A 27745-nucleotide genomic window follows, 5' to 3' on the forward strand; every position below is an offset into this window, starting at 1 on the left:
TAATAGCAGTCAAGGAAGGGAACCAACTGCTGAATCAGCTGAAGATGATAAAAGGCCAGCTTTGCAGTGGCTGCCACCTGGGCCTCCATTGTCAAGGAGGGATCCAGGAGCACTCCCAGACTCCTAACCTCCGACGTTGGACCAACGGTGCCCCATCGAAGGCTGGGAGTGGAATCCCCAACCCCGTGCTGCTGCAACTCAAGCACAGGACCTCCATCTTCGCTGGATTTAGCTTCAGGTAGCTCAACCTGAGCCAACCAGCCACGGCCTGTAATGCCCGGTACAGATCTTCCAATCTGGAGTCCGACCAGCCACTCAACATCAGATAGAGATGAGTGTCATCAGCATACTGATGACAACCCAGCCCATACCTCCGAGCAACCTGGGCAAGGGGGCACATATAGATGTTAAACAACATCAGGGAAAGCATCACCCCCTGAGGCATCCCGCATTCAAGCGGTTTCTCTTGGACTGCTGTTCCCCTAGCACCACCCTTTGTCCATGACCCTGGAGAAAGGAGACAAGCCATTGTAAGGTGAGCCCCCGTATCCCCACATTGGTGAGGCAGTGGGTCAGCAACTGATGGTTGACCATGTCGATTGCAGCTGACAGGCCCAACAACAACAGTGCTGCCAAACTGCCCCGATCCAGGTGCCTCTGGAGGTGATCAGTAAGCGTGACCAATGCCATCTCTGTCCCGTGTCCCGGGCAGAAGCCGGACTGGAAGGGATCTAATACGGAAGTGTTATCCAGAAAGCCCTGCAGCTGTGCCACCATCGCCCTCTCAATTAATTTGCCCAAATAGGGCAGATTGGAGACTGGCTGGTAGTTGGCCAATTCTGCTGGGTCCAAAGATGTTTTTTTTTTCAAGAGAGGGCGGACCATCACTTCCTTGAGTGCCCCTGGGAACCATCCCAGAGTGAGGGACTTGTTGATAAACACCCTGAGGGCACCTTAAAACCCCTTGTGGCTCACTTTAATGAGCCAGGAAGGGCACGGATCAAGGTTGCACGTGGTTGGGTGTACAGCTGCGAGCAATCTGTCAACTTCCTCTAGGTTGAGCAGGCCAAAATGAACCAACCCCGATGAGGACGTGCAAGAGGTCTTGAGTTCGCTCACTGTTTCAAATGTGGTGGGGAGGTCACAGCGGAGCGCCAAGACTTTATCTGCGAAATAGTTTGCAAATGCCCCACAGCCTATCTCCAATTCCCTAGCATTTGGTCTGCCCTGTGGCAGAGCTGTTATCGACCAAATCGTTCTAAACAATTGGGCTGGGTGTGAGCTGGTGGACGCAATCGTAGCCGCATAGAACTCTCTCTTAGTGGTTTTGACTGCCATCTCATAGGATCTCATAAATGTCCTATAAGAAGCTCCCTTAGCTTTGTCTTGAGTGCAACACCACCATCTGTCTAGCCGTCTTAGCTCCCGCTTCATAAGCCGCAACTCCTGGGTGAACCAGGGAACGAGCCTAGAGCAGGGATGCAGAGGGCGCCGGGGAGCGATCTCATTGTTGGCTGTAGAGAGCCGGCTATGCCAGTCCTCCCCAAGCTCATCCAACGAGCCGCAAGGGGGCATCGGATCCCGCAAAGCCATCTGGAACCGCACTTGGTCCATTTGGCTCCATGGGCGAGCTAAAATACGCTTGCCGCCTAAACAGGGTCGGGGTGGAACATCCAGAGGGGCCTTCAGGGCATGGTGGTTCGACCATGGTACTGCCAAAGCAGTAATCTGGTCCACCATTACCCCAACCGCGAAGATCAAATCGAGCGTGTGCCTGGCCCGGTGAGTGGGGGTTGTTACAAATTGGGAGAGTCCTAGTGCCGCCATGGATAACACTAGGTCCGCTGCCTGAATGGAGGCTGTGTCATCGGCATGGACGTTGAAATCACCCAAGACTATAAGCCTAGTGTTGAAAATTGAGGTTAATATTTGCTTTATAGATTTATATTTGCTGCCAACACCACATAGACTGTGCATACATACACCCATAGGCTCAAAGAACGCTGTACAAGTCACTTGTGAGATACACATAGATAGTGACCTGCTCTAAACCTTACATGTTAATGAGGTTTCAAATACACAGCTGCTGCCTGAGGGGAAGAAGAAAGCACGCAGGGCCATTGTTGCCAGCCAAACAACAACTTGTTTGAAAGCAGCCTCCATTGATGAACTGTTGAACACACACGTATACGCATCTCTGTTTTACATCTGAATGGACAGCTTCTTGCCAGATGCCTCTCTGATTACCTGGGAATGGGCAAGATTCATCTGCACTTCAATGGACATCCTAACACCAAACTTTCACACCTCACCAGATGCCATCTCTTGAGTTAGAGTCTAGAGTTTCAATATTGGCCAAACCCCTAGGTAGCTGCCCCTCGCTACACGCATCCAATAGCTGTAGGGATGGGAAGGACTTACAGGTAGGTGGGTTCTCAGTCTGGCATAGGTGCCACCCACTAAAGGATTCACCTATAAAAGGTGAGGTACAACTGCTTAGCTTTTGTAACCGCCTACCCCCACCTACGCCCCTTGTCTACTTTAAACCCCTCTCAAGCCCAGCTTCCTATCCAAAAATCCTTTGTTCCTACTTGATCTCTTGGTCTGCAGCCACGAGGTCCACACATGCTGGCTGGTTTCTAGCTGTGTGTCAAATCTCCCTAGTACATTTTCTGACCCCTCTATTCTTCATTGAGACAGACAAGCTTCAGGACAGATAAGTATTGCTACCCATCGCCCTACCTGTGATTTCTATAGTGACTATTTTTAATCCTGTATTTCTGAGGAACTTGATTGATTATATGTGTGAATCTGATTTTGTGTGTATGTGATTTTACATATTCTTAAGTAAAAGACAAATTGTTTTGGAACACACCAGTCTCTCTCACTGGTAAAAACCTTGGGGTGGATTGGACTTCAGTATACAAAGGCAGGAACCCAAATTTAAATTTAGTTTGCCAGCTGTTGTAGATAAAGCAGTTCGGCTAACACTAGGGTGTTCCAGCGCCCAGCCTGATATGGCCTCCATCAGGGATGGTAGGCTATTGGCCGGTGCATTAGGCAATCGGTAAACCAGTCCAGGCACTGTTGCGATAGTGGCAAATGCCATGAGCCACTCGTGGCCCTGCCACAGCAGCAGCAGATGCCAGGAGCTTCTTGGGGCCCTGCTGCCACCACAGAGGGTGCTAGGAGCTGCTTGGGGCCCTGCTGTAGTGTCTGCAGACACCAGGAACCACTCGGGGCCCTGCCAGAGTGGCAGCAGACTGCAGGAGCTGCTTGGGATTCTGCCACAGCCGCAGTGGACTCCAGGAGCCAATCCAGGCCCTATTGTGGCAGTGGATGCCAGAAGCCACTCCAGGCCCTCCCATGGTGGTGGCAGATGCCAGGAGCTGCTTGGGGCCCTGTCATGGTGATGGTGGACATCGGGAGCCACTCAGTGCCCTGCTGCTGCCGCAGATGGTATGCCCTGCTGAGGTGGGAGCCACTCTGGGCTCAGAGTAGCTCCAGGACACTGTTGCCACCAGGCTTTAAGGCAGGTGGTTGGGCTGGACTTGTGATGGGGGGGGGATGGGATTCCCTCCACACACAAGTTTTGGTCCCCCCCCCCACTATATTTAGATTTTTATTCCATCATGCATAAATTATGTAAACCATAAACATTCCTTAAAAAACTGAACCATCCACTGAATTTTTAATGATGGCAAAAGACTGCTCAAATTTTGCTGTGGCTGAGGGGGTGGCATGGGGAACAGGGGGAAGGGTTGGAGACATGGTCACAGCAACCCAGCAAGCATTATATCACTGACATTGTTGTGGACAGACTTGGGGATAGGTGGGTGATTAGGTCAGCTGTAGCCCTGACTGGAAAAGGTGCCCCATTGAGCTGCAGAAGGTGGAGGGAGAAGAGGAGGTTGAATCCCCTCCCTGGTTCCTAGGGCAACTCTGGGGACAGGACATAGGAGTGGTCATGAAAAGGAGCTGATGGAACTTGTGAGATGTGATCTTCAATGAACAGGAGAAGGATAGGTAACAGGCGTCTAGAGCAAGGAGTGAGGCAACTCTCCTGCATGAGAGATGTTGGTAGAATGTTCTCAATAAAATGTGAGTTACAAGCAGAGGTCATTTCGGGGGGAATCGCGGGGGATCGCAGTTCCCCCGGGTGAGGTACGGGGGGCGGGGCACATGACGAAGCCCTGCCCCCTGCCTCCGGCCGCCCCGCTTCCGGTCCTCATTCAGCCAGGAGGAGGCAGGAGAAGAGGGAGGGTAAGTTGCTTCCTCCCCGCCTCTCCCCACCCCTGCCTGCCTGGGGACAGGGAGGGCCTTCGCGGGGCTTCCTTGCACTCCCGCCGGCCTTGCAGGTCCACCACCGGGCCGCTCATGGGGCTCGGCAGTGGAGCTGCAAGGCTGGCGGCGGCAGCCGGGACCGTTGGGGGCGGTGTGTGTGGTCTTATGACACACTTATGGTGATGTCAGGGGGTGTGGCCTTATGACACACTTCCAGTGATGTTAAGGGGTGTGGCATATGCTAATGAGTTATGCTAATGAGTTCCCCTAGCTCTTTTTCTACGAAATGACCCCTGGTTACAGGTAAACCTACTGTCTCTGTGTTTCTGGGGGGCCATGGAAGCTTGGCCCCTTCCCAGTCTCATGCACAACACCATCCTTCCCCCTCCACAGGTGCAGCCCAAGAAGGGCCCAGGAACTACACTTGCATTAAAAAAGAAGAGCTGATTCTGGATTTCATAACTGAATTTGAAAGGCAACGCAGCATCACAAGTTTAGTGTCACTATGACTGTTACCCCTTAATAATGTAACACGTGGATACCAATAAGTAATGAGACATCTGCAAAAAAAAAAGCACATAGTAAATATAACACCTTCTAAGAAGTCACACATTTGCTGATATCACAAAACGTTATAGTTTGATTATCAACACAGTACGGTGTCCTTTTATTCAGCATTATTTGTTCAACATTAATTAGATATAAGCAGGGAAAAAAACATGTCTGAAGTCACATTTAATGGAAACAGAAAAGGCAAATCCTCTATACTTTTATACTACTAGTGAAAAGTAGGACATAAATCTCACAGAAGGTTGTTAATCCAGTGCTAACATGTATGGAAGCCTCCAGCTGATTGTAGCAGCTGTTGTCTCTGACAGTGACATTCAGGTAAGAAGCCCCATTCTATCTCTCTTGTCGTTGCTGCTGTCACTCATCTAGTCATCCTCATTAACAACACTAGGCTTCTTTAGGCAGCACAAGGAAATGACACTGATGGAATTCTCCCTTTATGCAATTGCACATACACAGGAGTACAAACAGAGGCTTCAGGCGGTAAGGTAAACTTGGTTAGTTTAATCAAAGGACATTTCCCCAGAGAACAGAGGCAGATTTGTTTGACATGTCTTTGAACAGTCTTATATATCCTTTAAAAATCACATAGATCAGCTGTTCAAGTTGTATACACTCTTGGTTCACAAGCAACAAAATGTGTATACCTAAGACACACTTGGGATAATCCCCAGCAAAACCAATGCCTCCAAAAGTCTATATTTCAGATTTAATTCAAACAAAGCTCATTTTCACTAATTTGTATAGCCATTTCTCAAATTTAGCTATACATTTGGAGTGGCTTCACAGCATATACCTGTAAGTAGCATTACATGATGGGGGGTTCCTCCCCTTCTGTACATATGGCGCCCTTGAAGTCCCAGGATTGTAAAGGATGTTAATAGCATTGTCTCAAAAATTCCTTGATGAATGTATCACCCATAGGTGTGGATCCTAAGAAAGTTCTGAGTGACTACAATTTCATCCGCCATCTGTCTCTTTTGAAAACAGTCAATTAGTAGCTTAATTGACTTGGCACCTTGTGCAGTGTTGTACATATGCTATGACTGATCAAGCAATTCTGTTTGCACAAAATTGTAGAGAAGCTGCCTTGCAGCTTTTTGACTAATCTTATTTCATTTTATAAACATTTTGGGTTTTGAAGGGGCGGCGGGGAGAGAAATTGCTACAACAATTATGCCCAAGGGTTAAAGCCTTCTCTGTGCAGCTTTTGGTAGTATGAACACATTCCTTCAGTAGGCAACTGTGCTCCATACTGGCATGCCAAATGCTATTTATTATTTATTACTCTCTTTCTTTGACTTCAGTTTGTGAGCCTGGGGGAGGGCTGTTAAGACGTCAGGTGGCATTTAAGAGGGTGTTACAAAGGCACTGGAGAGGGAAAGCCAACATTTGAGTTCTCATCTGCCACAGTTTGTCTTTTTGTTCATTTCAGAGTAGTGAGTTGATCAGAAACATTTTTTCTTATCTACCCTTTCATGCTCACAGGAATAAAGGTGATTGGGTGATCCCTTTTGCTATATGAGTTTCTTTCCCTTTCGCCATTGCTACTATTTAATATTGCCCTGATACTGTAATGATAATGCCCTAATACTGAAAGAGAAGCCATTGTTAGTGACCAGTTAAATAGGAGGATTTATAATCCCTATAAACATTCTCGCTCCCCATATATATTCTATTCTGCCTTCCTTACTTTGATTTAAGGTGGATTAGAGGATACAAGCATTGCAATCAGACAGCATAAAGCAAGGAATGAACAATGCAATAGGACTAGGATTGCAGAATTAGGTAGCAATGAGAACAACAAACCATCTAAAACAGGATATGGGATGAGCTACAATAGTTTCTTACACACTACTGTGGACCAGAATTTCTGACCTAATTTGAGCAGCATAGGATGCTTCAACAGGTCCCATACTACACTTGATCTTAGCCAAAAGGTCCCATGACAGAGATCCTGACTGGCCTAATGAGCAGAAGAATGAGTTGTCAGTCTTTCAGTACCATAGCACAATCCTTCTAGTAAGAAGATAAGAAGAGCCCTCCTGGATCAGACCAGTGGTCCATCTAGTCCAGCATACTGTTTTACACAGTGGCCAACCAGTTCCTCTGAGTGGCCAACAACAGAGCATAGAGGCTGAGACCTTTCCCTGATGTTGCCTTCTGGCTCTGGGATAAGGAGGTTTAGTGCCTCTGAATGTGGAGGTTCCCCTCAGTCACCATAGCTAGTAGCCACTGATTGACCTATCCTTCATAAATCTGCCTAATCCCCTTTTAAAGCTGTTTATTCCAGTGGCCATCACTACATCCTCTGGTAGTGAATTCCACATTTCAATCACTCTATATGTAAAGAAATATTTGCTTTTGTCTGCCCTGAATCTACTGCCCATCAGCTTCATTGGATGCCCTTGAATTCTAGTATTTTGGGAGAGGAAGGAAAAGTTCTTTCTCAGTTCATTTCACTCCATGCATACTGTTATAAACCTTTATCATGTCTCCCCTTAATCATCTCTTTTATAAACTGCAACATCCAAGACTCTTCAGCCTTTCCTCATAGGGAAGGTGCTCCAACCCCCTAATCATCTTGGTCACCCTCCTCTGTACTTTTTCCAGCTCTGCAATGTCCTTTTTGAGACACAGTGACCAGAATTGTACACAGTATCCCAAACGAGGCTGCACCATAGATCTATACAGAGACAGTGTAATATCAGCTGTTTTATTTCCAATCACTTTTCTAATCTCCCTTATAAATAAAAGCCGAATGGTGGTGGCGCTTCTCTAGAACATTCCACATGCTCCAAAATCAGTTCGCTCTCTGATCTGTCATTCAGAGGGTCTCCCTATCCACTGGCTGCTTTGCCTGAGTCCTGCCTCCAACATTCTTCTCCCCCCCATAGCCTGTCAGAACACAGAGGTTATTTGCATATGCAGCCTCATTGGCCTCTGCCTCGGATCACAGAGGTCGTTTGCATATGCAACTTGATTGGCTTTTGCCTCTAAGGCTGCAGGTGTGTGGGGGGTGGAAAGCTGATGATTGGCTGGGAAGGTGATAGAGTTGCCAACTCAAGGTGGGATATTACTGGAGATGTGAGGGATGGAGCCTGGAGAGGGTGAGGTTTCAGGAGGGTGAGGTTTCAGGAGGTGTGGGACCTCGGACAGTTACAAAGCCATAGACTCCACCCTCCAAACCAACTATTCCCTTCTCGGGAACCATCGTTGCCAATCTCCAAGGTAGCAGAGATCAGTTTCTCTGGAGAAAATGGTGGACTCAGTGTCACTATACCCTGCTGAGGTCGCCACAGCAAATTGACACTGAGTGTCCAAGGCCAGGACACCCACCCAGAGCCTCTTTCTAGAGGCCGTTGTATTGATTTCCACAACGGGCCTTTTTCCTAGTAATCCATAACATAGAGTTTGCCTTTTTTCACCGCTGCAGCACACTGGGTTGACACTTTCATTGACCTATCCACTACAACCCTGAGATCTTTTCCCCTCTCAGTCTCAGCAAGTTCAGACCCCATTAGCCTACACTTGAAGTTGGGATTTCTTTGTCCCAATGTGCAGCACCTTACACTTACCAACACTGAATTTCATTTGCCACATTGTCGCCCACTCACCCAGTTTGTGGAGGTCCTCTTGGAGCTCTTCACAAGTCAGCCTTGGTTTTCACTATCTTAAATAATTTTGTGTCATCTGCAAACTTGGCCACTACACTATTCATCCTGAGTTCCAGATCATTTATGAATAAATTAAATAGTACCAGGCCCAGTACTGCTCCGCGTGGGACCCTACTGCTTACGTCCTTCCATTGTGAGAACTGGGCATTTATTCCTACTCTTTGCTTCCTGTCATGTAACCAATTTTCAATCCAGAAGAGAACTGGTCCTCTTATCCCATGACTGCTAAATTTACTCACGAGTATTTGGTGAGGTACCTTGTCAAAAGCCTTTTGAAAATCCAAGTATATAATGTCTACCAGGTCATCATACCTAGGGATGCCAGCCTCCAGGTGGGACCTGGGGATCCCCTGGAATTGCAGCTCATCTCCAGACCACAGAGATCAGTCCCCCTGGAAAAAATTGATGCTTTGGAGGGTGGACTCTATGCCAGTCCACCTCACCGAGGTCCCTGTCCTCCCCAGGCTCCATCCCCAAATCGCCAGGAGCTTCCGAACCTAGATCTGTCAGCCCTACCTCCCATCCCCTGCTGGGGGGCAGGGGGGACCTGGCAACCCTACGCCACTCCCTCACACACCCCCCAAGAAAAAAAGCAGCTCAGAAGAGCAAGCAGGGCCTGTGATTCAAGATACAGAATTGTATCCCTCCTGCTAAAATGTGTTGGATCAAGGTGGAAAATGTAGACTGCAAAATAAAGAACTCATTAATATTATTACAGTTGTTCAGTTCTGCCCTGCATGTCTGACAAACATTGCTGAAAAATTGCTTCAAAACACATACGTACTATTTTGAAATAAAATAGTGACAGGATATTTCACTATGGCTTCTTAATAATATGCCATCCCACCCACCCACCCCCTTTTAAAACCAGTCAACAATTTGACATCATGACATACTTTCGACCATGTTGGAATAAATTATGTTTGAAATGTACTTTTTTAAAAATCTTCAGTGCAACATTCTTGGTATGACCTTTCTTAACACACTGTTATTGCGAAAAGCAGTACGGCCTTTGTTCCTAAGCAGCTTGGCATTTCACGTTGCGATACAGCCCAAGCTGATCATTATCCCGCCCAGTTAATGACTTCTAATGCAGACCCTTTTTAAGTACCTCAAAGGGATGTTGCTTTAAAAGCTGGGAAGTCCTGTGGGCCAGTGGTTTGGCTTGGGCCAGATCCTTGTGTCAAGGGAGGGGAAACATGGGGCATCTCCATATTTATAGGACCAGATTTTTGCTGTCTTTTTGAACAGTGAATTGTTATTGTTGTACATCTCTTTCATCGGTGTGTGTGTTAAGTGCTATTAAGTCACTTCTGACTTACAGCGACCCTATTAATTAATGGCCTCCAAAACATCCTATCATTAAAAGCCTTGGTCAGGTCTTACAGACTGAGAGCCATCACTTCCTTGATTGGGTTTATTTATCCTATTGTACCTCTGTATAATGGAATTGCTGAGCAGGATTTGACCGTGTTCTTGCTTTCTGATACTGATGCACATGTTACTAGCAGAATGGCTTTGTTTGCACTGGCGGCAAAAAAGATAAGATGGGGTCTAGGACTTACTGCAAGCTATTGATGTATATTTCTGTTGTGCTTTGATTTACTTTGTGCTGTTATGGCCAATGGCTAAGACAATAAACGAAACTTGGAGTCACATTTCGATTAGGAAACAAAGGATTTACTTCCTTGATTGAGTCAATCCATCTCATGTTGTGTCCTCCACTTTTCTCTCTGCCTTCAACTTTTACTCACTTTTCCGGTGAGTCTTGTCTTCTCATATTGTGGCCAAATAGCCTCAGTTTAGTCATTTTAGCTGCTAAGGAGAGTTCAGGCTCGATTTGATCTAGAACCCACATATTTGTTTATTTGGCGGTCCACAGTATCCATAAAACTCTCTTCCAACACCACATAGTTCTAACTATATATTCTATATGTTCTGTTTTTCATAGTACCCTTCCTCAAATGAGTTCAGGGTGGCCTACACCATTTTCTCTCCATTTTAATGTCACAACAATGCTCTACAGTAGGCCAGAGGATGCCAGTCACAGCTGCTGGCGAAACGTCAGGTCCTACAATGCCAAGATCACAGCCATACAGCCCGGAAAATCTACAACAACTAATGAACTCCGGCCGTGAAAGCCTTTGACAACATATTCAATTTTTATTTGTTCATCTCATTACTTTCTTTTTTGGTACATTATTTCATCTTGTTTCTGATATCCACTTCTTTAAACATCTAAGAAAGTTCCCGTACCTTCCCCAGTATTCACTAAGTCTTATCACTTTATATTCAGAGGATTTCAAATAAAAAGTTGCAATTCTTAAATGACTGTGATCAGCAATCACTGCTGATAATCTGCAGGTGCACACTTGCTTATTCATATTTGTTATGCCACTTACAGATTTGAAACTGTCTTCTGCTTCACATGAAAGCTCTGTGAGTTTTACATACTGCTACTTTACAGCGACTTATTTATTTTCTAACTAAAACTGAAGTTATGCTACACTGCTTTCTAACTACATTAAAGTAGCTGCAAGATGGAGAAACGAACCAGTTATTTCAACTCCCCTTTCTAGAACATTAATTAAATAATAAAATTTGTGAATCGTTAAACCCTCTTGGAAGATCACAAGTTTGTCTTTGCAAATGCTGCTGCACTGACTCCACAGTAATATATTAACTTGAAATATCTTCCCTAGATCTAACGATTACGTAGTCTTGCTTTTGGATATTTTCAGTACCTATAGCATCTGCTGATCAGCATTTCAAAAACATTTCCCTTTCTATCTTTCTGTTTTACATCTGTGCTGTGAAAGAAGCAACAGTAGTGTCCAGAATTTCTCTATGTCTGAAAAAAAGAGTTTTTGGGGAAGGGAAAGACTCCTGTGCTGTATGATGATGATGAAGAAGAGGAGGAGGAGGGAGGGGTGTTACTTTAAGCTTTCATTTGAGGTGCTGAGACCTGCTTGCTACCCACCCCATCAATGTATGCCAAGCTTGGGATTTTTTTTAAAAAAAATTATTTGCACTCTCAGTAAGTTCCTTCAGCTGCTTCCAATCTTGTAGAAGCGTTTCATCACCTCCTCAAGAGTCATTATTGCTGGTGTGTAGGCTATTATTGCTTTGCATTTGTGTTTTGAGAGTTATTGGCTCCGGTAAAGTACACAAGAGTACTTCTCCCAGAACACTTTGGTTCAGGCAGTTTTCAAATGCAAACCAGTCTGGACTATGGTGAGAGGCTATTACAGAGATTGTTTTTCCACACTACATTTCTAAGTAGCATTCTTAATTCTCTTAATTCCTCTTTACTCAATTTCTCCCTAAAATCCAACTATCTGTTTCATCTCTTCTTTTTAGGAACCTGGAGTCTGTTCTGAACTAATTCTATTTTGATCAAAAGAGTCATTTGAAGAAAGGAAAGGTCAGGAAAAAAGTTGTTGTGAATATTTCCAAATTTCACTCTGCAGATGGCAAGAAGCAGACAATGTTTTCTGAAACCTTTCTATCTTCCTGCCAGGGCTGAAATTACAAAAGGATCCATATGAGCTATCAATAAAGAGAAATCAAGCATGAATTTCAGAAATCTGTAATCAAAGCAACACCCCCCTTTTGAAGAGATAGAATAAGAGGAATCAATGTGTTTGTGTGTTAAGTGACGTCAAATCACTTTTGACTTATGGTTACCCTATGAATTAATGACTTATGGCTTACGGACTGTTAAACCTGAATAAAGTAAAAATGAATGGCAGGTGTCAGGATAGTGCTGTCTGCATTTGCGGGATTTAGGTCTTGCAAACGGAGGAGGAGGAGGAGGAGGAGGAGGAGGAGATTGGATTTATACCCTGCCCTTCAATACCCAAAGGAGTGTCAGAGTGTCTTACAATCCCTTTCCCTTCCCCTCCCTACAACAGACACCCTGTGAGGTAGGTGTGGCTGAGAGAGCTCTCTCGATAATAGCCCTTGAGAGAACAGCTCTGAAAGAATTTATGACTGACCCAATGTCACACCAGCAGCTGCATGTGAAGGAGTGGGGAATTTGCGCTGTTAACCACTTCACCAAACTGGTTATCTGAAGAAGTGAGCAGTGAGCTGCCACATATTTTGTTAGTCTTGTTAGTGTTTAAAGTGCTACTGGACTCTTGCTCTTTTCTACTGCTACAGAAAGACTACAAGGCTACCCGTCTTGATCTACCTCTTTAAAAAAGTGAATTTCTGAAAAAAAGAAATTGCATTCCCCATAACAATGCCTTTCCTGAGGCTGCTTTAATGAATGCAGAGTCTTTTCATGGAGGTGAACCTTTGTCTAGAGTACTCATGTGCCTGATAGCACAGAGAAGCAAGGGACACATCATTCTGCTGCAGGAGAGGGAAGAAAAAACATTTCTTTCCCAGCACCCATTTAAGTCAATGACTTTTGGAAATCTTTGAATCAAAGAAGGACTGAAAGAAAGTAAGGAATCCCAGAAACTCTGTGAAGAGCCAAAAAGATGCATATGCCCAGATAGTCCTTATTTTCTGGAACCTGACCCAGCAACAAATAAACAAACTGCCCCTTTTTTGCCTTCTGGGGATGTCATATTAAAATGGTGTGTCCCTGTCGGTATGAACTACTAGCATTCACCTCTGGCCCCGGGGTCTCTAGAAGTTAAATCTCTGATTAGAGGGTGGATGCATCTTTTCTCTAGTAACCATGCATGCAAAATGTAAACATGTAAATGCTAAGTTGCCTCAAGGTATAGTTAGTCATTTCTTGCACTGCAGATGTTGACGTATGTTTTCATTTGCTGATCACAATCCTACCGCATTGCTTATTAATATTAGATGTCTCACGCTACTGGACTGCATTGTTTTACACTGTGTAATCCACCTTAAAAGAAAAGCAGGCTATAAAATAAATGGCAGAACAGTTGTTGTTTTTTTCTTCCCCCAGCCTGTTTTTAACCTACGCACATCTTTGGCTTTTAAAATGGTGTACAACAGGTTATGGAAGAGTGTACTGTATCTTTTGTATAAAGATACTGGATAGTTACAAATGCAGACGTGCACATCCATGGACATGCTTATAAGTGGCAGATGGAGTAGAGCCTCCAGCATTATTTAATGAGGGCAGTGATCCTTGGTATGAGGATAGGGGTATTACAAGCATCTGTGCTATGTCGGTGAGTGTGAAGTTCATTGGCCCTGGAGCGGAGATAGGAGAAGGTAAGCAACAGCAGCTTGTCAGGGCCTGGAGGGACAACAAGCTAATTTAAAGGCTTTAAGCATCTAACAGTGTTAATTGCACGTGACCTTTCACTCGCATTAGCAGCTTCCTCACTGTTTCCTCCGGATAAATTGTCATTTCCCTCAATGTTTCTTATCTCACTGATTCCATCTTCTATTAACTTCATTTGCCTAGTTTGATGATGATAGAGCTGAGTCTTCAGTTTGCCCAGTCATCATCACCTGGAGATGGGTAATGGCACCTTTAAACGTGTTTTTTAAAAAGCAAGGCAGGACAAAGCTGCCGGAGCCTCCCACCTCCTTCCTCTACTGATCCCCACCCTCTGAGAAACAAAGCAGCAAGCTCTCCTTTGATGTGGTAATTTGACTCAATTAATACAACATGCTGTCTACATCAGAGGCTGGTGTTTCATCTGTAATTCCTACAGAAAGTGTCATAATGCACTATTAAAGTTACATCATTAGAAGGATTCTTAAAGCAAAGCTGCACGCGTGAGTTTATCTGACTGACAGTCCTTATAGTGCATTCATCTGTCTGGTAGCTATCTATTATTTATTTAGCTATTGCTAAACGCTGCATTTCCCCTCAATAAACAGGCTTACAACATCATTTCTCACCTCCTCCTTTTTAGCAGGACAACAACAACCCTATGAGGTATGTTAGGCTGAGAGAGAGTGGCTGGCCCAAGATGGCCCAACAAACGCCTACAGTAGTCTGGGGGCTGGGACCCGGGTGTCCCAAATCCTAAGCAGGCACTCTAACCTTGACACCATACGTGCTGGCTGTATCTGTCTGTCTAACATGTATCCACTTTGGACTTGAACTGCTGCTCTGGTTTTCTAATAAATTCAGCAAATGGTCTGGTCAAAGGCCAACTGAGGATCAAGCTGAATGTGACAATGGGAGACTGTTAACTAGATGCTCCAACGTTTTGCAATAAAAATCGTAATAGTGCGGGGGCCCAATTTGGGCTGAGAGAGCAGTATGGAAGAAGAAAAAAAAGGTGTGGAACTGTCCCCTTCATGCCATTTTCAAAATCTTTATTCCCATACCCGCTTGAGATTGTTATTTATATCCCAAGAGGAAACATACCATACACTGTACCCATATGTTTTTCCTGGCTGTGATCACACCCACTAAATAATCCACTTTCAATCCAATTTCAATGAAGTTTAAAATTGGATTTTGCCAGTTCACACAGTAAAATCCAGTTGTAAAGTGCACTGGAAGTGGATTGAAAGTGGATTATATAGTGTTTGCAACCGTAGCCCTTGTGCGGCAAATAGCACACCAGCAAAGAAAAGAAAAAACAGCCTGAGAAAAAGTGAAAAGGGATTAAATCCTTCTCCCCTGTGCCATAATATGCATCTGAACACTATGCATCAAAACATATACTGCAATTCTTTTTTAGTGATTGGACAGCTTTTTCTATAATGTTTCTATTTGTTCAAGTGTTCTTCTTTTTAATCTTTCTTTTTTTAACTGAACGGGATAAAGTTAAGAGGTTCTATTTATATATATTCTATTATAGGATGCCACTGTATTTATTTATTTAGCCTAACTGTATTTATTGAAATTGTATGAATTGTATTTTATTTTGTATTTGCTGATTTTAAACAATATATCAGCAGATCAGGAATTCAAAAAGAATACATGGTTTTGCTAAAACCATCCAAATTAGACTTGGATGAAATATAGCAAAAATCAGCCAAACAGCTTTCATAAAATAGACACAGAGTTAAAACCCACTTTCATCATACTGATTTGAGTCTGGCAATTCAGCTAATGTTCTAGCAACCTTGTATTGCCATGCCCCCCCTCCCGATTCTTTGATCAGGTAAAGAAGAAAATTAGCTGGGAACTACTAAATAGGAACCAATAGTATTGCCACTGGTTTTATTCTTCCCTGATAGCTCAGTATTTCAGAGTTAGAAACTGGCTCTCTGCTTGGCAACTGTTTTTTTAGCAACTGGGTATCCTCACACCAGTTCCACAAAGAAAGTATTGACAAACTTGTATAGATAAACACTGCCAAGCCAGAGTATAACAGATTGTCCCATATTCTTAACATGGCACAGTAAAACACTAGCAAGAATGGTGGAGGTAAAATACGTTTCAATTAAATGCTTATAAAAAGAGGTGATGGTGGGTTAAATCATCTTATAGGTAAAGGTAAAGGTTCCCTTGCTCGAAAGCCAGTCGAGTCCGTAAGTAAGTAGGGCTTTATAAATACGGGTCTTGAACTGCTGAACTACTGACCTTCCACAGCCTGCAGTTCAGCGTCTTAACCACTTGAGCCACTGCAGCTCCAAAAACAATCTTATAAGTTCATGCTAATTAGTGGATTCATTCCAAGCAATCTCAGCAGGTCTTTTTGGGGATGGGGTTTGATCCTGGAAAGTGTGACCCTGACACTAGATAAATTCTGGCCTTAGTGGACACAGTGTGTACAAAAACAGCATTCAGCTCATCTCTGAAAATCTTTTTTTATATATAACTGCAAAGTGCTTTCTTCATCCCTATGAAGAAGGACAGGGGATCCCCTGATTTGAAGTGGACTTCCTCGCATCCAGCCAGCTGGCCATTGGGGGGAATCTTGCCCCCAAATGACATTTTTGGACCACTTTCAGTAAAATCAGATGTACTTTCCCCTGTGTGGTGATGTCACCCATGAGTGATGTCATCACACCAGAAACATCACATGGGGGACACTCTGGTATTTGGGCAAAAAACCATAGAGCTTCGTCCAAATAACAGAGAGTCCCCATGCAACATTTCTGGTGAGATGATGTCACTTCCGGGTGATATAATCATGTCAGGGACATTGCATAATGTCCCCCCACCTCCTGGGATGCCCTCTAAAGCCCCCCCCCCTCCAGCAGAGGTTAGAGTCCTGGCAGCTCCATTTCTGCCATTAAGGAACAATAGAATGCAGCACATTTAATATTGTTCCCCTGATTTGCCAACTTGTTTTTTAAACTGAATGCTTTCAGACTTGTTCTCCTGGCGTAAATGTTGTCACTGGCCATTCATATGCCTTTTACAGGTTGATTGAAGATAAATTTCTATACCCATATCCTTCTAACAACTAAAAGAGAAACATAGCCAAGCAGACAGTACAGGATCAATAATGCACATATCCATTTAGGAGCAAATCCTCCAGGTCCCTTTCTTCTGCTCTTTTAGTACATCTAAATATAGAACCATGTAGAGACAATAGACTGGTTTCCAATACTGTTGACCATACTGCCCATGGCTCATCCTTTGGAAGGGAGGAAAAACAGAAGTCTCAATACAGAATTTAGTTTTATTGTGCAAAAGATGTACTTTCCATATTTGTACAGGTGTGGCTTCCACTGGAAGTTCAGTTTTTGATTCAAAGAAACCTGTTCCTCATCTACTTGAGATCACCAGTATCAAATCTTCACAGACAACACTCTTGGCCCAATTTTCAAACCAATTTACTATTCAAATTTCACCCAACTTGGTCTTTAGTTTTTAACAGAGATGGCCAGTTGGCGGCCCACACAAATAAGATCTGCCCCCACAAGACACTTTCTCAGGCCTCACTGCACTTTAAGCAAGCTGCCAATAAAATGGTTGCCTACGTTTTCTGTCATAAAACGGGGACATATTTTTGAGTGTTACAAAATACAGACATCACACTTTAAGTGTTACATTTCTTACCTAATGCTGAATTAATGGAACTTCCCTGCCTTCACCCTCCTGCTGTAGCCCGCTATGCTCATTTAAATGACCCTAAGTTTTGGTTCATGGGGGGCAAAGGAGGGATCTGCAGGGATGGGGGTGCACGATCAACAAAAAATTGTTCCAGTAGCAGAAGTTCTAAGGCTCTGATATATTTCCTGCTCCACTATCTGATCTTACTGTTAAGGTACTCTTCATGTTGGGGGCAACACCAAAAAATATCCTTTGTGAAGAAATGCATTTACTGACTACCACAGCAAAGATATTAGCCAGCTCTAACTTTCAGACGGGGGAGGGGGCTTGTCTGGATATGGTCTGGATATGGAATGCAACCATATTCCAGGGCCTGAATTTTCTAGTCCAACCCCATGCACAATGTAGGAAATTCACAGCTACCTCCCCCACCCCCCCAGTGACCCCAGTTCTATGCCCAGAGGAAGAAAAAAAAAACCTCCAGGATCCCTGGGGCAATCTGGCCTGCAGGAAAATTCCCTCCTGACACCAAAGTAGCAATTAGCATTAAAGGTAAAGGTTTCCATTGCTCAAAAGCTAGTTGTATCCGACTCTAGGAGCTGGTGCTCATCTCTATTTCCAAGCTGAAAAGCCAGCGCTGTCCGAAGACGTCTCCATGGTCATGTGACCGACATGACTAAATGCCGAGGTGCATGGAATGCTGTTACCTTCCCAACAAAGTGGTACCTATTTACTTGCAATTTCTTGCTTTCAAACTGCTAGATTGGCAGGAGCTGGGGCCAGAGAGAGATCACTCTGTCATGCGGCACTAGGGTCTCGAACTACCGAGCTACAGACCTTCTGGTCTGCAGCTAAGCATCTTAACCTCTGAGCCACCATGGCCCCTAGCAATTGGCATTACCCTGGGCATATAAGAAAGGGCCACAAGAGCGGGGCACTAACACATTCCTTCCTGACCTCCCTCTCATGATTTGCCTAAGTTCACAGAATCAGCATTGGGGTTTTTTACGTTTATTTTACAAATTTTCAATTAAATTACAAACATTTCAATATTTCCGATTACACACATTTTAGAGTCATTATACCTAGTTGCATTTCATATTACTACTTTATATACATTCCATTTTACTTTCCTCTTATTCTTTTCTTACATGCTTTATCCAGTTATAAACCCTTGTCCATCTTGTAATCTGTATCTTTTGGTCTTTATCTTGTAAAATTAAACTCAAATTGTCCATTTGCGCTAACTCAAGAAGTTTAGTTATTAGATCTTCTTTCGAGGGAATTTTATCTGTTTTCCAATTTTTGGCCACTAAAATTCTTGCAGCAGTTACAATATATACTAGCAGATATGCATCTTGTTTAGCACACCCCTTTGGAGTTACATTCAATAAATAGATTTCAGGTGCTAACGAGACGTCTAGATTTAATATTTCAAAAATAATTGTACCATTTTCTAGTATTTTTGCATTTTACCACAATTCCACCACATGTGATAAAAGGTCCCCACATTAGATTTACATTTCCAACACTTATTGGATGTTTGTGGATAACATTTTGCAATTTCCAAGCCGAAGAACCAGCGCTGTCCGAGGACTTCTCCGTGGTCATGTGGCCGACATGACTAGATGCTGAGACGCAGCTGTTTCCTTCCCACCTAAGTGGTACCTATTTATCTACTCACAATTTCTTGCTTTCGAACTGCTAGGTTGGCAGGAGCTGGAACCAGAGACGGGAGCTCACCCCGTCATGCGGCACACTCGGGTCTTGAACTGCTGAACTACCGACCTTCTGGTCTGCAGTTCAGTGTCTTAACCACTTGAGCCACCACAGCCCCTTCTCAGGTGGGTAACAGCAGAACAAAATTTGAGTCCAGCGGCACCTTTAAGACCAACCAAGTTTTATTCTTTGTATAAGCTTTCATGTGCATACACACGTCCATCAGATACCCTAACCCTAATTCTTCTTCAGGAAGAAGAAGGCCTTTATACCTCGATGAAGTCTCAAAGCAGCTTACAATCGCCTTCCTTGCCTCTCCCCACAACAGGCATCTTGTGAGGCAGGTGGGACTGAGAGAGCTCTGAGAGAACTGTGACTGGCCCAAGGTCACCCAGCCGGCTGCATGTGGAGGAGTGGGGACTCAAACCCAGTTCTCCAGATTAGAGTCCACTGCTCTTAACCACTACACCATGCTGGGTAAATCACCACGCAAGGGGAAATCAGCTAACTTCAAGCAGAAAAGCCACTTAAGACCCAGCATTAATAAACCATTACCTTCAACTTTTCCTCATAGAATGGTCTTCAGACCCCTCATCATTTTTGTTGCCCTCCTCTGGATATATTCCAGTTCAGTTCAACCCGTTGGTTCTGGTCCAACATTCCAGGGTAACAGAAAACTACTTTGCTCCATCCGCTATTTGATGGTCCTTCAAATACTTGTAGATGGCTATCATATTATCTCTCAATCATCTCCTTCCCAGGCTAAGCATACCTACCTCCTTCAACTTTTCCTCATAGAATGGTCTTCAGACCCCTCATCATTTTTGTTGCCCTCCTCTGGATATATTCCAGTTCAGCAACATCCTTCTTAAACTGTGGTGCCCCAAACTGAACACAATACTCCAAGTGAGGTCTAACCTGAGCAAAGTGATGTAATCTGAACACTGTACTTCTGTTGATGCAGCCCAAAATCACACTTTCCTTTTTAGCTACCACATCACACTGCTGACTCCAGTATATGATCTACTAGGACCACAAGATCCTTTTCGTATGTACTACTGCCAAGACAATTCTCCCCCATTCTATAATTATGCATTTGATTTTCCTGCCTAAATGCACAACTTTACATTTAGCTGTTTTTAAATTCATTTTGTTTTAGCCCAATTTTCCAGCCTGTCAAGATCATCCTGAATGTTGATTGTTTTCTCTTTTATTTGCTATCTCTCCCAATTTAGTATAATCTGTAAATCTAATTAGCATCCCCTCTATTCCTTCATCCAAGTCATTTATAAAGTTGTTAAACAACAAAGGGCCCAGGGAAAAAACCTGAGGCACTTCACTTGTCACTCCTCTCCAAGAGGATGAGGAACCATTTAAAGCACTCTTTGAGTGTGATCTGCCAACCAGTTACAAAGCAACCTAACAACAATAGGATCCAAACCACATTTTATCAATTTGTAAATCCAAAGCAGAAAAGTAGCAATCCATACCAGGAAAGTAGCATGAAAGGAATCCTCCACATTACCCCATCAGTCTTGGTACTTTTGAAATAATGGGTGCTTGAAAAGTTATCCAGGTGGAAACAAATCCGATTTAGGTCAAACTAGAAACCTAAAGGGCTTGGACTCAGTGGATTATTGAAGTTTTCTCTAACTAATCTAAACTGGCTCTTTTTCATGTTCCACCTCATCACTAGAGGGTTTTTTTAGACAAAGAGACATCCAAAACAACGACAGTCATTAACATCTACTGTCAATAAAACGGTGTACATAAGAATTAGCTCCAAGTAGAAAGCCCATGAGGACTTTAGGAAAGAGGACGTTTTGTCCCCTTCCACCACCCCTCCCCCACTTTTTACATTTTAAATTGCTTAGACAACCACAGTTAGTCAGCCAGTCAGTTTATTATTGTCATGGACCAGCAATATAAAACAAAAATTAGCAAAAAAAAAAAAAAAAAAACTTACAGAAAACCATTGTGTGTGTGTGATATAAAAATAACAACTATATTTAACTCAGTCGGCCCTAAACCACAGTAGACTGTCAGCTGCACAGAATCTAGCAACTCAGTCCATGGTTCTAGGGTCAAGGTCTGCAAGAAGAAAGGAGGTATACCAACCCCTCCAGTCTTCCAGTTCTTAATTTTGTTTAATTTTATTTATTTATTAGGAGAGGAATACTAATTGCATACCTGAGATCATCACAGAAGGGGCAGAGCAGCAGAACAGGCCCAACCACAGGTTGCCAAAATAGGCAATAACAAGCAGTGACAATGTTTTCATTGTATTCCCACCAATCCTTTTAAATTTAAGATGTTTCTATAAATCTGGGAGTTCCCCAAGGTTTGAAGAAACATCTGTCCTGTAGATTGTGCGTTTAAAAAGAAAATCTGCATGGTGACAGGAATATTTGTGGCCGTGATATTTCTGTGTCCATAACAAATGTACAATATCCTCACAACAAAACAAATTGGGTATTAATATTCCTACTTTAGCCATTAAAAAACACAGCTTGCATTTATGCCATTTTACAAATCTGTCTGATAGCTGATTTTTACCTTTGTAGTTAACTTTGAAGCCAATTGAACCCACACTTTCATCCGTTTGGAGATGCAGCCACATCTGATGGTTCATGCTGACAATTAAATCTGGCACGAAGCTTCCTGTTAACCTAATCATAAATGAAATTAAAAAATCCTATTAGCAGGAGATTGGCTTTAAATAAGAGATATTAAAAAAAACAAGCAAGAGATCCTGATTATAGCACTCTAAGGACTAGAACATCACAGCACATTACGAAAAGTTATTCAGAAAGATGCCAACTGTTCAAAATAACATTTTGAGCTCTGTTTAAGTCAACAGTGGCAATTCGTGTAAGTTTCATTCAACATTTACAGCAAGGGGAAAACTAATCAACTGGGGCCCTGTTCACACGAGACGTTTTGGGCCGGGAGAGGGACGGATCGGGGCCGCAGCAAACGGGCGCAATCCCACAGCAACATCTGGAAATCGTGCTGCGCCCGTTCCCAGCCCGTTCCCAATCCGCCCCTCCCGGCCAAACCCCGCAGCAAAAAAGAACCACCTACCTATATATATGACTGAAAATAAATACATAAAATAAAATATATAAAATAAAATATGTACATGACTGGAAATAAATATATAAATAACTGGAAAACATATACACACACATATAAAATCAATTCAGACTTGGAGATTGAAACCAAGCTGTGGTGGCTCATGTGGTTAAGACACTGAACTGCAGACCGGAAGGTCGGTAGTTCAGCAGTTCGAGACCCGAGGGCTGCATGATGGAGTGAGCTCCTGTCTCTGGTCCCAGCTCCTGCCAACCTAGCAGTTCGAAAGCAAGAAATTGCAAGTAGATAAATAGGTACCACTTCGGTGGGAAGGTAACAGCATTCCGTGTGCCTTGGTATTTCGTCATGCCGGCCACATGACCACGGAAATGTCTTCGGACAGCGCTGGCTCTTTGGCTTGGAAATGGACATGAGCACCGCAACCCTAGAGTAGGATTCGACTGGCTTTCGAGCAAGGGAAACCTTTACCTTTGCCTATGCACTCTAAATACAATTTAGTCTCTCCTGCACACTTCTACTGTTGGATGATATCAACTTCAGTTTGGGCAATTCCTGGAGATTTGAATGTAGTGCTTGGGAATGGGAAGGATGGCACTCGGGGAGGAGAGGTCTCTCAGTGGGGACGTGATGCCCATACAGTCCACCCTGTGAAGCTGCCATTTCCTCCAGGTGAACTGATTTCTGTGGTTTGGAGATCAGTTGCAATTCTAAGAGAACTCTAGGCTCCACCTGGAGGCACAGTCCAAGTCCCTACATAAAGATTTAGTCCTTCGTAGCTTGTGCCTCCCTGGCCACAAGCTGAATTGTAAGAAAGAGCTTCTTCCTTGTGTCCTGAAAATGTATAATTTCCTTCTGGGAGTCCATCCTCCTCTGAGGTTGTTCTGGTCCCCCTGCCTCTTAAGGAAGAAAATATTATTTAGACATTTGGCTGCCCAAGTCTCTGTCCCTTTTAGGTGTGATTTACACGCATAACTAAGAGCTGGAGAGTTCTCTTAATGGGTGACGCATCTCCTGTAGTTCCCCCTTTTGCCGGCTACAAGTTTTCAGCCAGCGTCCAACTCATAGAGAGAGTGCAGTCCCAGTGGCTGAATTGCTGCAGTGAATTCCAGGGTGAAGGGCATTTCTCTATAGGCATGGGGAAAGGGAGTTCATGTTGCACAGTAATCTGTTCATAGAGAGGAATGTTGCTTGTGATCTAGTCAAGAAACTGACATAGTGTTTGGGTATTATGCAAAGCCTTGCTGTATCCTAGGTGTAATGCCCTCAATCCACTCTACCACAGACCCAGGCATTTCCCAGGATAGTTAGACTTTAAATCATTTGAAATGAAAGGCATGAAAGGCATGCAAGCACCGAAGTCAACACCAGATTGTCTGGAGAAGAATCTAACTTTATGTATCACTTTTCTGTAAAGAAGATTAACACAATATTAAATTAACAGGTTTTAAATTCAAAAGACTTACACTTGAAGGACTGTTCTGGGATCACCCACTTCTCCTCCATCGCCAATTGTTAGTGTGTCATAGCCAATCTCCAGATCGAATTCTTCAAAATTAATCTGAATCACCTGATGGGGGAAAACACACACACACTTAAGATATAGATATAGATATATATCTTTAAGTGATATTTTTTTTGCAAACAAAACAACAAAAAGTCGAAGAAGAAGAAGAAGAAGAAGAGGAGGAGATTGGATTTATACCCTGCCCTTCACTACCCGAAGGAGTCTCAGAGCAGCTTACAATCTCCTTTTCCTTCCCGTCCCCACAACAGACACCCTGTGAGGTAGGTGGGGCTGAGAGAGCTCTTGACAGAAACTGCTCATGAAAGAAAAGCACTGAAAGAACTTATGACTGACCCAGGTCACACCAGCAGCAGCATATGGAGGAGTGGGGAATAAAACCTGGTTCTCCCAGATTAGAGTCCGCGCTTCTAACCACTACACCAAACTGAGCAGCGAAACTGTAGTCTGAAGATCAGTATGAAGGTAAGTGAGGCAATAATTTACCCCTGCCACTATGAAGTTTCTCGCAGTGCAATACAACCCCTAAGGCCAATATTCCAATTTAAATGTAAAAGTTTTACTTTAACAAAAAATATCTTGAGCTAAATGAAAGTGCCAGAGGCAAAAATTTTATTATGCACCATTGCTCTAGACTACAGCAGTTCTGTTTTTAACTGTATTTTGTGTACACACATTTGTGAATGTGCTCTTTCACACACAGAGAGAGAATAATGGAATTCACACATATACAAATGCAAAATTAAAAATGTAGCCATACACATGCACTCAGTGAAATAATAAAATATATATACACATAACAATATGTATATACATGTCAAAAGCAAACTAATACGGCAATCCTATACAGAGTTACTCCAGTCTAAATCTGTGTAAACAAATGTGGATAGACTGGAACAACTTCTTCCTAGGTTTCCAAATGAGGTATCTATTGTTACAGAGGGCAAAAGTAGGGTTACCAGTTTCCACTGGAGAAAATGGATAATTTGGCACACCATGGCATTATAATTTTGTCAAAACCCAACCTCTTGAGGCTCCACCCCCAAAATCTCAAGGAATTCTCCAATCCAGAGTTGGTAACACTATTAGTTACTTAAGCCATAGCAATAGCTATGTTTTGAAAATATTGGGTCTGGTTCACAAAGTGTTCCGAATTCTCTATGAACTCTCTGCAATATATTTGTTGCCCCCCTTATCTTGTTTAAAAATTGAAAAACAGTCCAGTTCCCCACTTAAATTAGAATACACAATGGCTGCATCAACTTCTGCATCATTTTCTTCCTAGCACATTTTAGTGATGAAACAAGATGAAACAAATGAATACACAATGGCTGCATCAACTTCTGCTAATTAAGAAAATTCATTTTCTTCCAACACATTTTAGTGATGAAACAAGTTGAAACAAGTTACAATCAGTAAATGCTAAGAAACATAGTTCTATATCCCAGTAGATAACACGATAGACACTAGAGTCAAACATGAAAAGTAACAGTTCCATACGAAATTGCCTTGTATTCAGAGGGCTCAGCATTGTCAATGAATCCAGTTTTGGGCGCCAACATTTTTCTCCCTTTATCCTATTACAACGGTTGCCAACTCTGGGCATGAACATTCCTGGAGATTTGGGGTTGAGCCTGAGGAAGGTGGGATTTGGGGAGGGAGAAGAGGGACTGCAGCAAGGTATAATGCCATAGAGTCCACCCTCTGAAGTTGCCTCCAGGGGAACTGATCTCTGTCATCTGGAGATCAGTGGTAATTCTAGGAGATCTCCAGGCACCACCTGGAGGGTAACAACCCTAATTATTACCCAATAGTCCTTAAATTTATTTATAATTTTATACCTCCTTTTAATGAAATTGGGCCAATTGATGAATAAATTTAAAAAAAAAATGTTTGAAAGTTGTTCCTGACTTTTTTTTTAAAAAAACTATCCTGCTAAACAGCACAGAGGTCTGATATTTTTGGTTAAAAACTTCTCTAGGCCTCTGGGCATTCATAATTTGTTGTGCAGTCCTTGGGATTTCTGCCAAAGACTAAGAAGCCAGTCTAAAAAATGCTGGCAGGTCACTAATGTATTGATGCTGCTCTGTGACCAGGGACTAACCCATTCAGAACCACATATCCAAGGAGAAATGCAGAGTTAGAGGCTGCTGAAAGCACTCCTGAGATGATTTTTAGTTACCCAACACAATCTTGAACTATTGTATGCCTCTAAAATTTAAAACCGGCCAGGTGTTACAGTGAAAATGAAATTGCTCACCAACTGTTCAAATTATTGGAGGGTATCAAAGTATGCTCAAAGGCAACGGTCTGTAACCTGCTAATGAATGCCTATAACAATTTTTATTATAATGTCATCTCTCCAAAGAATTAACAAATGATACTGACTTTATTAAAAAACAACAACAACATAGCTACCTACTTAAAAGTGATTTAAATAACTAGTGGGATGATTGACTAACTGAAGGGTTTTAGACATGAAGCTTTCCAAGAGCAGCTTTTCTAGATTATTTCCGCTCTTCTCTTGCTTTATAATGTATTTAGCCCAGAACAGGGACCTTTGAGCTGTAGCATCTACTCCCTTCCCACAGCCCAGGTGCCAGGTGAAAATATGTCTCTTTTCTCAAACATTGTTGATGTATGGATGTTTTACCATTTTGATTTTTATAGCTTCCCTCCCCCCGCCATATCACTTTCACTGTTTATATGGTATTATATTGGAAATTGCTTTTTATGGTGGATTTGGGCTTGTTTTATATAGCTGCTTTTAGTTTTATACCGTTGCTTTTATCTTATTAAATTGTCGTTTTACATCTTTGTTGCTTTGTTGTTATAAGCTCTCTGGTGATTTTTTTCCCTAAAAAACCCGACTCTGCAGGATAGAAATACTTGAAATAAATATAATTTAAAAGAACGAACAGAACCATTCTTTTCCTCCACGATACTTCATTAGTATGAAACACAACAACAGTGCAAGAATTGTAAGACAGAAGAGTAGTCGAATAAGCTGAAGCAAACATGTAAGGCTAAATATCCAACAGCTTTTATCCCCAATTGAAGGTCTTTTTGTTCTCCACAGTCTTTTTAACAAAAGATACTCCCCCCCAATAGTGTCAGATTCAGTAATGTCAATGTACTCCAAATACTCATTCAACAGAAACAGAAACTCATTTCCAAAACAGCTGAGTGACGGGGAGCAGGCTGCAACCCACCTCTTCCAGAAAGCTTTTGATAAAGTTCCTTAACAAAGGCTCCTAAGTAAGCTCAAAAATCATGGGATAAAAGGACAAGTCCTTTTGTGGATCAAAAGCTGGCTAATTAGTAGAAAACAGAGAGTGAGTATAAATGGGCAATTTTCTCAGTGGAGGGTGGTAAGCAGTGGGGTACCGCAGGGATCAGTACTTGGTCCAATGTTTTTTAACTTGTTCGTTAATGATTTGGAGTTGGGAGTAAGCAGTGAAGTGGTTAAATTTGCAGATGATATGAAATTGTTCAGGGTGGTGAAAACCAGGGAGGATTGTGCGGCACTCCAAAGGGATCTGTCAAGGATGGGGAAGTGGGCATCAACATGGCAAATGGGGTTCAATGTGGCCAAGTGCAAGGTGATGCACATTGGAGTCAAAAATACTAAATATAAATACACATCGATGGGGTCTGAATTGGCAGAGACTGAACAAGAGAGAGATCTTGGAGTTGTAGTAGATAACTCACTGAAAATGTCGAGACAGTGTGTGACTGCAATAAAGAAGGCCAATGCTATGCTGGGGATTATTAGGAAGGGTATTGAAAACAGATCAGCCAATATAATAATGCCCCTATATAAATCAATGGTGAGACCTCATTTGGAATACTGTGTGCAATTCTGGTCACCACACCTTAAAAAGGATATTATAGCTTTGGAAAAAGTGCAGAAAAGGGCAACTCAAATGATAAAAGGGTTGGAACACTTTCCCTATGAGGAAAGGTTAA

At 42.9% G+C, this 27745-nt stretch overlaps 1 protein-coding gene across 1 annotated transcript in view; it reads right to left on the reverse strand.

Annotated features, from left to right (window-relative positions):
* The window catches only part of CSMD3 (CUB and Sushi multiple domains 3), a 796050-nt gene that overhangs the window by 378195 nt on the left and 390110 nt on the right, over nucleotides 1-27745 (reverse strand). The window contains exons 12-13 of the mRNA XM_015417873.1: nucleotides 23718-23821; nucleotides 21715-21827 (exon numbers count right to left, since the gene is read on the reverse strand). Coding sequence (XP_015273359.1) covers nucleotides 21715-21827; nucleotides 23718-23821 — 217 coding nt within the window. The remainder of the gene's footprint in view (nucleotides 1-21714; nucleotides 21828-23717; nucleotides 23822-27745) is intronic.

This window comes from Gekko japonicus, unplaced genomic scaffold, assembly GCF_001447785.1.
Source record: "Gekko japonicus isolate JY-2015 unplaced genomic scaffold, Gekko_japonicus_V1.1 scaffold449, whole genome shotgun sequence".
Taxonomy (NCBI): domain Eukaryota; kingdom Metazoa; phylum Chordata; class Lepidosauria; order Squamata; family Gekkonidae; genus Gekko; species Gekko japonicus.